Raw genomic sequence first — 13,119 nt, 5'->3', positions numbered from 1 at the left:
TGGAAGCCGGCAGAAGCATATAAGCTACCAATCAACCTACAACATGACCACAGCAGCAGTGCTTCCACTTCTGACAATTGATAAATCCTCTTCAATTTCCTTTTTTGTCCTGAAAAATCCCTTTTTCCTCAGTCGGAAATCTTTCAAAATTTCCTTCATAGGCGAGGTTATTTTTGACGTTATTTAGGTTAAAAAAAGGTGCTAATACAACTTTAAAGTTATTATAATCTCAGTTAAAGCTATTTTAATCTCGATTTTATTCAGTAACACCGGTATGTCGAAACAACGTTGTTTTATTAGAACAGTAGGCTGCACAAAAGGAGCCCATATTTTACAATAGGCTAACATGGTTTACTTCCTTTGTTCACTGGTTAGCCAAAAAACTGCTTGTCAGTTCTGGGACATTTACCACCTGGAGTCCTGGACATCATTTACCAATTACCACTCTCATCTTTCCTACCCGGACTCCTAACCTATCCCTAACAGCAAAAATGTAGCCTACAGGTGGTAAATGTCCAGTTTCAACGAATTATCCATCCTTTAACAAATTTATTTTTGTGTTTAGTTTAGTTTTCCTTGATGCGCTAAGCCGCTAACTTAACACTATTGGCTAGGCTATCTCTTTTTTCTCCTTGTCAGTAACGTCTTCACAATCATTTGAGACTGACGAAAAACTCCAGGATACTAGGCCTATTCATGATACTGACTCAGTCTGACTGTGTACACTATAGGCCTACATGTTGTATACATACTACATAGCCTCTATTATCATGACAACACCATCAGTTAGCATAGGCAAAAACTAACTTTTCTAAACCGGAAGGATATCACTAGCCTAAGCTTATCATATCTAACTGTACGTCGAACCTCAGTGAACTTTGTCATTGCTACTCAACTTCAACTGTAAATCAACGGATTACCTAATTTTAACTCAAAGAATTGAGAACTAACTCTCTCACTACAGTCTGCAATCACGTCCAATTCAGTGGCAATAAAAGAAATCAAGCGATAGAAAGGCGAGGATGGGAAAGAGAGTAAGAGGGGTTCCGGATGGCTAGTGACGATGGAAACCAGCTGATCATCGTTATTCCAGTCGTTTTTAGAACTTTTGAAAGAGAATATTAATAAAATTTTCTTTAAAATTGCTAAAAACAACAATTCCCTTTTTAAGACAAAAATTCCTTGTAAAATTGTTAAAAATCCTTCCTATCTTCATTTCCTTTTTTTATCCTTCAAAGCGTTGAAAAATCCCGATTTCGGGATAAAATCCTGCAAAGTGGAAGCACTGCACAGCAGTTAGATGCGTGGAATGCAATAACTGCATTGAATTAACACTCTGTCAAATGACAATCATTCTTATGTTTGGACAATGGACATTGTTGACGTGACCATCTAACAGCAGTTAGATGCGTGGAATGCAATAACTGCATTGAATTAACACTCTGTCAAATGACAATCATTCTTATGTTTGGACAATGGACATTGTTGACGTGACGATCATCCGCTCGAGTTTGTAAACGTTGCGTATTTTCACGTGAGGCTGTTTATGTGATGTGATGGCATTTTCTCAACCTTAATGAACCTTCCTGCTAAAAACGCTAAATGGCAGTTCTGAAACCTCTCTCCTTTGGAGTCATGTGATATTTAACAGATCCTTTCATTTTAAAAGTCGTTATGGTGATACAAATAGGCTACATTTTACCTTTTTACAACGCGAACGTTAATGAGGTTACGTGATTCAGAAAGAAATAAGTGAAGCAATTTGGCACGCTTGCAATAACTGGACAAATAGTAAATTATGAATATGAAACGATATTTTTAAGATTTGTAGCTTATTAACGGAATGAAAAAAAAAAAATGCTATGACAGATTGACTGTGGTACCGAGGGAGCGCATCTTGATGCGTTAAGATCATACGAAAGTTATTCTTGAGTTTTCTAAAACCCCATTAAAATACTTTGTGGTCAAACTCTAGTTCTTTTCGAACAGTCCTAGCAAAAATGGAGCTTTTTTTTTATTTTTAAATTATTTTTTAAACCACGCCCATAATCTCGCTTATTCTTCTATAGCTGATACACTAGATACAGCCTATAATATTTGCAGTTTCTAATTTCGACTATATTCTTTGCAGCTGTTGTGATATAACCTACAGAAGTTAAACAGACGTAAAACTAGAAAATCATCTACCATTGCAAAATTCTGGAATGGTACTATTCCCCTCATCCCATGACACATGCATCACTCAAATCCTCACTGTAGAAGTTGAGTAAAATTACATCCGCAGTTTTTGCTAAATAGGATTGTAAGGAAGGTCAATACACAATTAAATATTCACTGAGCTATAAATTTCTATGGTAACCTCTCGTGAGTCAAGCATTGCTCCTAATCGATCACAATTTGGGACAGGTTGGCCACCATGGTACCGGAGTATGAACTTGAGTATCATTTTCACAATGAAGTAAAATATGAAGTACTGATACCAATGTAGTTGTATATTTGTCTACGACAAACTTAAAGAAACGGAAAAGTTACAATTAGAAATTGCGTCCGAATAGATATTTTTTTGACTAACACACGTACAGTATAAAAAATCTGGTTCAGCTAAAAGGTTACTTAATTGCACATAGGTCTACAGTATTTGCAACCATTCTGGGTAATAATAAACTCACGTTTTCATAGCAATCGAATTTTTCCCGGGTAATAAAGTCTTTCAGTGAATTTTTTGTTTGCATAGCTTTTAATTAATTAAAATCATCATCATCATCATAATCCATCGTCGGTTTGTTCCCCACTAGTGGGGGTGGCCGATTGTTTCCGCGCAGCAATTGTTTTAATCCCTTTTCTCCATTTCACCCTGTCCCTTGCATCTTCCTCCTTCAGTCCGACTTTTTTAAATTCATCCTTCACTTGTTGTTTCCACGTTCTTCTTGGACGACCGCGTTTCCTCTTCCCATCCACCTTTAGATCTAGTGCCTTTCTAAGAAAACTTCCTTCCTCCCTCCTTATCACATGTCCATACCATCTTACTCCATTTGCCCTTGCCAGTTGGTCTATGGTCTCTCTCATCTCTAGCATATCCAACAATTCTTCAGTCCTTTTTTCCCTTCTCGTGCAAACGGTAATTTAAGTGATTACAAACCAAAAGCAATGAATTAAGTTTATAAATTTCACAATCTGCATCTCACGATCTAAGCAATATAAGAGACAAAAAACATCTCACTACTCGTCTTCCCGAATAAATAGTTTCTATTTTTGCAAAACTATTTAGGCTAATGGAGGATTCTTAGAACAAAATTTGGCGTGCAATTTGAGGTGCTGTGTGTTCTTGCTATAAAGTGTTGCCATTTTCCCCACCCTTAGATAACAATTAAAACTCAAACCAATCAACTAGCAAAATTTTAACAAACACATTTCCCGTTTCGAGAACGGTAGATATCGGTCGATAGTACATGGCAATAATTGAACTGTTAACGCTATTCGATTCAAAATATCAAGTTTTTGATTCAGTCAAACACTGAACTTTTCTCAAGCATTGTTACGTTATGGTAATGCAATAGAAGTGGATAAAAAGTTCAGAAGTATTCAAAGACTTTTTAAAATGAAACATCGGAAAACGTTAAATCAAATACTTTACATTTTAACTTAAAAAATCGAATATTTCAATGATTCTCACAAGCACGACACCGTCAAACATCAAATGCTTTTATCAATTTAAATTTATATAAGGACGTACTGTAGAAATGACTTTCAACAAACGAAGCCAAGCATACGTTTTCAAGTCAATGAAGTTGAGTCCGATCACGACGAATGACACGTAATAAATACACCCGGTTGCACATAAATAATCGGATTCAACGGTATTACGGGGACTAGCATAACAAACAAAATCACCCTTTAACCCAGGCAACTTCACTTCAGATAGAGGCACAAACTACAACACAACTTACTTGCCCTTGTGCGGAAAATTTTATTTTGAATGAATGTAAGAGTCTATCAGTGTAAGTTTTTAATTTAGGGTTTAGGTATTTTCACGCAAAATTTCATAATTTTAAAAAACACTTCAGTGGAGAACAAAACAAAATTTGGCAAATAATAAACTCAAAACGACTTTCACACAAAGCAGCTTGACATCATTTTAATGAGGTTTGCTTGCTCTGTTTATATCCAAGCATACGACAAAGTAATGCGTGACAGAAACAGCGACCAGTCAACTACAGTAATCGAGGGCAAATCAACCGCTTTTTTACATTGGTTTAACGTCTGCAGACGTGTAATGTAAAAAAAACACGATTGATTTGCTTTCTGGGATAAAGTGAGTTCGGCTCCAACGCCACAAGCCAACAAAGTTTAATTGTACTACTGGCAGATACGACGCAAATGACGGCACCGTCGTGACATCGTGTTCAGATATCGAAGCAAGACAATGGGAGCACCAACACAGCGCGTCAAGGCCTTGCTTAAGCATCTGCACCCGATGCAAACTATTCTGGCAATTCTCTGGTCAAGACAAACGACGCAACTTTCCAGCTCCGAGAAGAAAGCGCAAAGATCGATCTATGAGCCATGTAGATGCAAGGATTCCTCCAAGAACTTGGAGGATGACGAGGCGAAACTGAAAAGCAAATAGTTTTATATTCCGATATAAAGGGTCGAAAATTTTGTTTTTTTCGGCCGACAATGAAGCGAGCATTGCAAAGGCAATGACTTGAAGTCAACAGCTTGCTAGCCTCTCGATTTACACGACAATTATTGTGGACACATACAGAGACTTCGAAAGATGAATCAAAGCGCGATCAAAGGGCGGCTAAGTTGGTATAAAAGCAAAACAATCAGAAATCAAAACGTTTCACAACAAATAAACTGATGAAAAAAATTGTAAGTGATGCTCTGCCAGTTGTACACCTGTAGATAGTGTGCTGTGGGTACTGGGTATAATTTGGCTTGATTTAACACTGACTGTAAGTGAGGAGCACAACTTAGACAAATATTGTGATTTTACAAAAGTGATGAAGACCAGATACAATCACATACCATGGTTTACACTTACTACTTTTACGCAAACAGTGCAACCTGCCATCGATTGAAATTCGTCATTAGTGTTAGTTATCTTTAAAAACGTAACGAACACTTCAAAGTCTGCTCTGTTTATTTATGAGAAAATGTAAGCTGATTTTTTTGGGAACAGGTTAAATTAGAATCTAATTTGATCTAATTATTAGATCAACCCCGCCAACAAAAATCCAAGCTACTTGTTCCATTTAACAGCGCGTTCAGGGGTTCAAGAAAAAAAGTGTCTCACAAATTACCTCTGGCTCGAATGAAACTATCTGGAACTGCTCGTTGACATCTGGAGCCACTCCTGTAACCAAGGCAACGAGAAACGCAGACGACCCCATTAAGCTGTAGAGTAGAGGTTTGTTTTCGAACAAGCTCTCCATGAAGGGGTGTCCCTGAAATAAAGATGAAAAGTAAATGTTTTGCTTTAAAATAAATAAATCGGCTAATCAATGCCAATAACACAAATGAATACATGGCCCAACAACTACCGTGAAAATGACACCACAGAGAGTTCTATGCTTGAATTCAAGAAGCGCACATTCGTTTCGTTTGAGCATGTTCATTTGTCCATGATTTCGTGGGGAAATCAATAACGCCGAGCCTCATGTTTTTGTGTGTAGTAAGACCAAGTTCGATACTGGGAAGTTTCCTTTTGCATTTACGAGCGCTTAAACATAACTTTCCGGGATGTCAAAAGAATACCGTAGCAAAGGACGTCTTTAAATAAAAGTTTCATAATGTTAGCACAGCAAGTGATTCATAAACTGAAGGTCTGGTATATGAAATCATCGTAAGAGAATGGCAAAATTTCCAAAATCCACACAATATAAAAACATCAGGATTTCAAACTCTAAAAAATGACTTCAAAGTTATTTCTATGCAATTTTCCACAAGATACCGCAATTGCTAAAGAAAAACTGGGATGCTACCAACTTTGCTACGATTAGAATCGGAAACACAAAATCCATAATTGTCCTATCATGCCGCATTACTGCGACAGACATATAACGCTTTAACTTCTAGACACTGAAGTCTCAGAAGTCGTCCAACTGTCAAGCAAAATGAACCATCACTCACTCTGTAATTGAGGGCAAAGGTCATGATTTGAGTGGCCAACGACAAAACGTAGACGGTGGAGTTGAGTAGATTGGCCTCAAACTCAGCCTCGATGTCTATTTCGTCTCTGCGCAGCAACAGATCAATGGCATAACTAATATCTTACTATAAACCGTGTCTTTACTTACGTGTTTTTACTATATCAGTCTTATTTTGAAGGGTATTTAGATAACTTTAAGTTTAAACATAGCAGAATGAATGCAATTGTTATGCAAGCTCATTGGCACAAAGGTAATTCGAATAATGGATTTTATCGTATAATTACACCATTTGTGCGATACACGATCAATCGATCATACACTAGACAATCTTTGGCAAAAAAGACCATGTTTTTATGCATTCGGAAAGATTTACATTTACTGCATATAGGCATTGACTGCAACATCTGCTTTTACAAAATTTGATTCCATTTGGTAAAATTGGAAAAGATCGGGTACTTTTAGATGATCGCATCATTAATATAAGTGGACTACATATCAATTTGCAATTATGCATGTTGTCGATTAAACGCTCATTAAACAGTCTCTCTGAATTGTAAACCGACTGCAGTGTTTCACCTTGTTTCGCATACCAAAAGTATTGAAACACGTCAAACCAAGAAACAGCACCAGAAAACAAGAAACTATATTTTGTTCAAATAAGAAACAAGCACATAGAGTGTTATGAAGATGAAATCTCCACTTACCTGGGGTCTCTAACTTTCGCTTCTCTGACAAGATATACTAACGAGGCAAAATGCACAGCAAATTGCAGTGTAATGGTGAGAATTGTGTAGATGTTGAAAATATTTGGAAGCGGGCGCTCTTTTGATAAAACCTTCAATGGCTGAAACAAGTGAGTGAATTAGTTACATAAGAACATGTCGTTGGCGCAGTTTGCCATCTACTGTGGTCGTCAGTCTGAAGTTGACGTTGGGTCATACCCTCGCATTGCACAGGGCTACGGAATAATGTTGTTTGTTGTTAAAATAGGGGGAATGAGCGTATTCTTCTTATGAACTCTTTGTGGCATTTTACAGCAACTGACGTACACGCCCTCTTTTCTTCATCTTGTTTCATTAATTTCTGAGTAGAACAAGCTATTGGAAGTATGTTAGCTTTGGTCAAACCACAATGTTCTACAGATTTTTTGTCTACAATTGATAAGAATTACCTTTTTTTTTATCAGAAAGACAATAGTTCACTAACTTTGCTCCTTGATATGAAGAGGAAGCAGCCAGCCAATAATAAGCCTTGAAGGGTGGCCTGACCATCCGAAAACTTGACACCGTCCAAGTACAACACGCTCTGACTGTACGCGAGGACCAGAGCGTTCAATGCGAGAATCTTGAACATCTGGAGGGTCGTGACCAGAGTACAGCGGCCTTGCTTGATGATGTGGCAAACTAGAAAGGTAGTTGAAGAGGGTGGATTACAGTTTAAGCTTTTACATAAATATTCATCTTAAGAGATTAAAGTGAAGCGGTATGGGCACGTTTTGAAGAAGGATAAAGATGATATTTTGAAAAGAGTGCTGGGGTACCGAGAGAACAATCAAGGGAAAGTAGGAAGACCAAGAAATCATGAAAAGGAAAGTTGAAGGGGAAAGCAAGAAAATCGGATAGCTGAAAGAAATCAGTCTAAATAGGTCAACGTGGAGACGGGATGTGAAAGCGACTGCGGCATGTTGAGGTAGATCCGGACACCCTCGGTAACGGGGCAACACTGGATTAAAACCGGATACACACACATGACCGACTTAAATATTCCATTTCTACTACGTGGCTTAGTGAAAAACAACATATGCCAAAATATCTATAAAACATTAGGTTAACAGTTTGTTCACCCTAGTAAACGTACTTGCCACAATGCTGGACAGCTTGTAAGAAAATGGGGCGGCTATGCTTGCATCCCCCATCTTGACAACTTGTGGGTCAACTTCCATTTCTCCAATCATATCCTGCAGCTTCTGACGCTTTCGTGCTAACTCTTCTTGATGCTGCTGCATGCTGAAGAAAGAACAACATAAAGGGAAATACAACAAAAAAATGGCAAGGTGTACTTTGGTTATATGTATTTTAATGCACAAGAAAAAAACAAAAACTGTTTTCAGATATAATTTTTATATTGTGTGTCCACCGCAACAGCCCAGAACGAGAAAAAATGACAAATAAAGACCTTTATGACATCGTTTAGAAAATGAAATATTTAAACTGAATCTACGTGAATATATAGCAGTACTCCAACTCTGGTTGACAATTTTAAAAAATATCAATAATATGCGTTCAGCCCTAGAATGCTAAACTAGTTGGGTCTTGCATTTGTACATGGAGCTTTTCGCAAACTATTTTAGCAGTGCAATGTACCACTACCACCTTTAATACCCCATCCAAGGGAGCAATTTTCATTTAATATTTACGATGGCTCGACACTAATAACTGAAGACTATAAAAATGGTACAAATCTCGTTAAGCAGAACGCAATCGGCACTTAGGAAATGGATTTAGAACAGGAATGTAATCGGATACATGTCCATGCAGCTGCATTGGAGCTGTCTGCTTTTTAAACACCGAGAGCAATGCATGATAAGCCTCAATATACAGCGCACTGAAAAAGTTTAGAACAGAGAAATAGCTTTAAAGTGACGGCTAAAAGCAAAAATAACCAATTTTACCGGCTCTTGGGAAGGCGGGGTGCTTCTTTGTCGGATCTTGGAGCGCCACGAGAACGAGGTCTTCCTGTCTTCCCGAGATCAGTTTTCTTTTCATTGGAGTTTTCTTTTCCTTTGGTGTCAGAGTTCTTATCTTTGCTCGACTTCAGACCCTCACGAGAAGTTGCCCCAGAAGTATGACTCAAGAGCGCAACACCTGTGGCAACACTGGATTTCAAGGTTTTTGATTGCAGTTAAAAGGCGATTACCCATCAAACTCAAGTTACCGTTTATGCACCGTATAAAAATGACATGATAGTCAAGAATCGCAGTAGAAATATGAGCTGAGTGCCAGAGTCAAAATACACGATTATTCCACATCACAAGCTCAATCGCATTGAAACTCACCGACATGCGCGTGTTTCAATGCGCCAACATCGTTGGTTCCGTCACCGCACATGAGCACGTTGAAGCCCTGCTGCTTCATGGTGGTGATGACCTGTGGTAGGTGGAAGTGCAAATCACATGATTGTTGACAAGCATAAAAACTGTGCAAATGCTATCGCTCATTTGTTCTTTTTCCAATTATGATGCGACAATAATTGCCAACTACACTGAAAAGGTATCATAAAGAAGAAGTGATAAAACGACATGTTCTTACGTTAGTCTCTGGACATCAATGCATAGTTGTATGCAATAGTGGGTCAAGTGTGCAGATAAACGTCTACAAACCTGTTCTTTTTGCTTTGGGCTGACACGAGCAAATATCCGCACCGAAGGGATGATTTTGTTCAAGTACTTCACATTGACCGATTGCAGATAAGACAAACCCTGAACATTGAATAGTTGAGATCATGAGGACTATTTGGTGGCAGCCTCAATCACAATAAATTGATGAAAATTTTAAGAATTAAGACTAAACTAAAATATGATTCAGTCGTCAGGAAATAATTGATATAAGAGCAATAATTCTAGATATTTTTCTCTACAAGGGCTCCATTAGACGGTTTACTAAATTATACAATGTGGCTGAGGTGGTATAGGTAACAAGAGATAATTTCTGACCGGGTAGTAATAGCTTAATCTCCAGTGATGATATGATTATCATCTTGATCAGTGATGACATGATGGGCAGCCCAACATGACGAATTTTGGAATCAAAATCAGTCGATTATATGATTTTTTTTTTGGTTCGAAAATAAAAAATCAGATTAACTATTTCAATATCTGTTAATACCTATTGCCCAATCTACTATTCCTAATTGTCTAAAGTCTATATCTTCTCATGATCATTTCCCTATTGATTTTTTTTTTGTTATAATTAAGGCAAGTAAAGTCAATCAAGTCAAGTTTTTTTTAGTAACTTACTGCAGTGTGGTTTTTAGTAAGAGTTCTGAACACAAGAAGTAGGCTTCAAAACCTTAGTTTGATAGATCAATAAAAAGTGAACTTTTTATCGTTTGGTCAACTATTCAATGGTCCATTTTATCGTTTGGTCAATTAGCTACTACAAAACAATGACGACATTTCCAGAATAATGAATATCAAAAGACCAGAAAGTGAAATATGCGCCGGTTCGACACCGCTCAAGAGCATGTGGCTGTGTCTTTGACAAGACACTGAAAGGCGTGCCATGGATTACACAGAGGCGCCCCTTTGACAATAGCTCTTGAATCTTTTTTTGTTGTGATTATGGACATTACACTGCTCCAGGGAGAAATTCCTGCAGCCCTTCTTAGGGCTATGGGCTACTAAACTGAACATTACGTCACATTTCAACTCTTGTTCTTGGTGACCGTGATGTTCATTGTATAGTTAGTTGAGTGCTCACTGCTTATATAGGCTAGAATTCAGTTGTGCCAATATATTCTGTTGAGAATTCCGATGTTTTTTCGTTGATTTACATTTTTTCGTTCAAGCAGCCTTATTTTAAATATAAAATGCAAGATACAATGATTCATTTAGTCAAATTTTAGTTAGGTCAACAAAGTCAATCTTTTTGAATTTTTAAGTCAATTTTTTTTTATTTTTAGATCAATAAAAACTTGCATAGTTATAATATTTTCACAGGTTTTTGAATATTGTGGAAATGAGTGAAATGTATCAAAACCAGAGAGCCAATATACTACGATAACTCTATGAAAAACAATTCATTTACTTACATCACCTGTCAAGCATAAATCGTAACCGCTGGAAACCAGTTTTTTCCAGTTTTTCAAGTCAAGTTCTACTTCAGCCTTACAATCAGACGACCGCCAACTCCATTGGTTCTCACCTAAAAGAAAAAGCATCAATCGTCATACTTTTCAAGCCTTGGAGAGAAGCCATTAAAGAAGTTAGGTATTTTAAGGATTTAACAAACGCGTGAAAAAATTTAATAATAGAAACAACTACAAGGCAACAATTTCTTGAGAATATTACTGTTGTATTCTGTCTAAAATAAAACATTTCTATAAAAAAAAAATTTGAATGAAAAGAAATTCAGATTAACCTTCAAAACACTTTCGGGATTGAAGTTTAAGTATATGATGTGAGTGCTTTGCTTCAAGGCATTAAATCATAAAATTGCAAGGTCCATGAGCTCGGAAACACTGGACCAGATGCAAAGTCACTGTATTGTTAAGTTATTGGAATGCGACACCTTAGAAGACTCCAGCAAGGAACAGATAACGTGGCATCAAAACAGATTTGAAATGGGCCCACCCACCGTGGTTTGTGAAGCAAAACCCACCCACCGTGGTTTGTGAAGATAAGACAAGCACTTTTGGTGCAAAATCGTAAGACTTTCCCGACATAGCAAGCCGTCAATGGGTTGTCGCCCGTTATCATGGTCACCTAGCAACGAAAATGCGCATTAAAGACACGTAAAGGTCAGTGCAAGTCAGTTTGATTAGAACTTTTTTATTAGAACTAAATGAGTAACATAAGAAAAAGTGGACAAGTGCTAAATTAAAATATCAAAAAGCGTAAATAAAATTTGAAGCTTGCAACGTACGTAGTGAGTGGAATGACGAATTTCGCGCATGATCGCTTTTGAGTCATGCTTGAGTGGACTGGAAAGAGTCACAAATCCGGCAAAAGTAAGGTCCTTCTCTATGTCCTCTCGCTTTAAATCCCGTATCTTCGAGATCAAGATTAATGCGTTAACTGGCATGAAATACTAAACTCAAATAAAAAGGTTAAATGACCTGTGCGAGTAACTCTACTGATAGCTGTAATGATGCAAAAGACCAAGCAAAAAACTCCTTGAAAGAATTTAAATGCATCAAGTAGCAAAGCCATATTGTGAACGCAGACCTCATTCGCCTAACTAGCCATGTTGTCATTCAGCATTGTATTTAGATTTTGTAAAATGCAAAAAGCTTTAGAGATAATAGCAACACTTTGACAACAAGAAAGTGGAATTTTGTACACATTGCCCTCCACCATTTCTGCAGTGCGTAAGAAAATTTTAATCCACAACACACTATGTTTTATTCAGAGACATTCTGACGTGTAAAATGTGTTTCGGAGTAATGTTTTCGGGATCAAACTCCGTGATTCAATTTTAAATAACTTTGGACACGATCACAATATTGGTGTGTTGCTTGCACATCTTCAAAGTGGTTTTGCAACAGACTTCGGTGATATAATTTGGGTAGAAAGGTAACTTTTTTAAACCATAAACAGATATAACTCAGCGACAACATTACATTCAACATTATAAAATCAAAAAACAATCAGCGAACGTTTTCGGCTTCAAAGAAACTGCTTAACTTGCTCACACAAAATGATAAGTGAAAAAAATTACACAGCACAACGGGTTAGGTATTTAAGAGGTAAATTAATTGTTCAGAGAAGGACTCAAGTAGATTACGCAAGATGGACAGAAGCACAGCAGTTAAGAAGTTTCTCAAATGTTAAGAATGAACCATATTTTTTGCTGTGATACTGTTGCAGGCTATGATTCTTTATTTTCTTTTTAAATATTTTTGTTATAGGTTTGAAAAGGGCTGTATGACTAGCCGAAAATGTTCGCTTATTGTGTTTTTTTATAATGTTAAATGTAGTGTTGTTGCTGAACTCCGATAAAACAACAAAACATCTACCGAATGAGTTACAATGTTTGAAAGCGCTTCCAAATCTAACCTGCTGTGAAGTCAATCCTTTACCAAGGCTTCGAAATCCGAGAGCAAGAACTCGAGCGCCTCGCTGGGCTAACTCTTGATGCTGCTGATCGTAGTCGTCCGGAGTAGTCGAAAACTAAACACAAATAGACACCAGTTTGTGTCATGGTCGTATTAATGACAAATCTTTCCACAATACTTTTTCAGCATT

General features: G+C 37.3%; 1 protein-coding gene across 2 annotated transcripts in view; it reads right to left on the bottom strand.

The window, feature by feature from the left end:
- Nucleotides 1-2,249: 2,249 nt before the first annotated feature.
- LOC145768547 (endoplasmic reticulum transmembrane helix translocase-like) overlaps nt 2,250-13,119 on the bottom strand; it is a 29,569-nt gene continuing 18,699 nt past the window's right edge. The window contains exons 15-27 of one of the 2 annotated variants that reach the window (XM_082580059.1): nt 12,931-13,044; nt 11,798-11,923; nt 11,538-11,637; nt 10,965-11,077; nt 9,535-9,633; nt 9,211-9,301; nt 8,827-9,019; nt 8,013-8,161; nt 7,362-7,558; nt 6,860-6,999; nt 6,136-6,241; nt 5,307-5,450; nt 2,250-4,612 (exon numbers count right to left, since the gene is read on the bottom strand). In XM_082580059.1, the coding sequence (XP_082436185.1) occupies nt 4,502-4,612; nt 5,307-5,450; nt 6,136-6,241; nt 6,860-6,999; nt 7,362-7,558; nt 8,013-8,161; nt 8,827-9,019; nt 9,211-9,301; nt 9,535-9,633; nt 10,965-11,077; nt 11,538-11,637; nt 11,798-11,923; nt 12,931-13,044 (1,683 nt within the window). In that variant the 3' untranslated portion in view covers nt 2,250-4,501. Of the gene's footprint in view, nt 4,613-5,306; nt 5,451-6,135; nt 6,242-6,859; nt 7,000-7,326; nt 7,559-8,012; nt 8,162-8,826; nt 9,020-9,210; nt 9,302-9,534; nt 9,634-10,964; nt 11,078-11,537; nt 11,638-11,797; nt 11,924-12,930; nt 13,045-13,119 lie in introns of those variants that run through there. The other variant, XM_082580060.1, reaches the window with a different exon arrangement.

Source organism: Aplidium turbinatum, chromosome 4, assembly GCF_918807975.1.
Source record: "Aplidium turbinatum chromosome 4, kaAplTurb1.1, whole genome shotgun sequence".
Lineage (NCBI taxonomy): Eukaryota > Metazoa > Chordata > Ascidiacea > Aplousobranchia > Polyclinidae > Aplidium > Aplidium turbinatum.
Note: the sequence above shows the minus strand (reverse complement) of the source record. Positions and strands in the feature narration are given on the sequence as shown.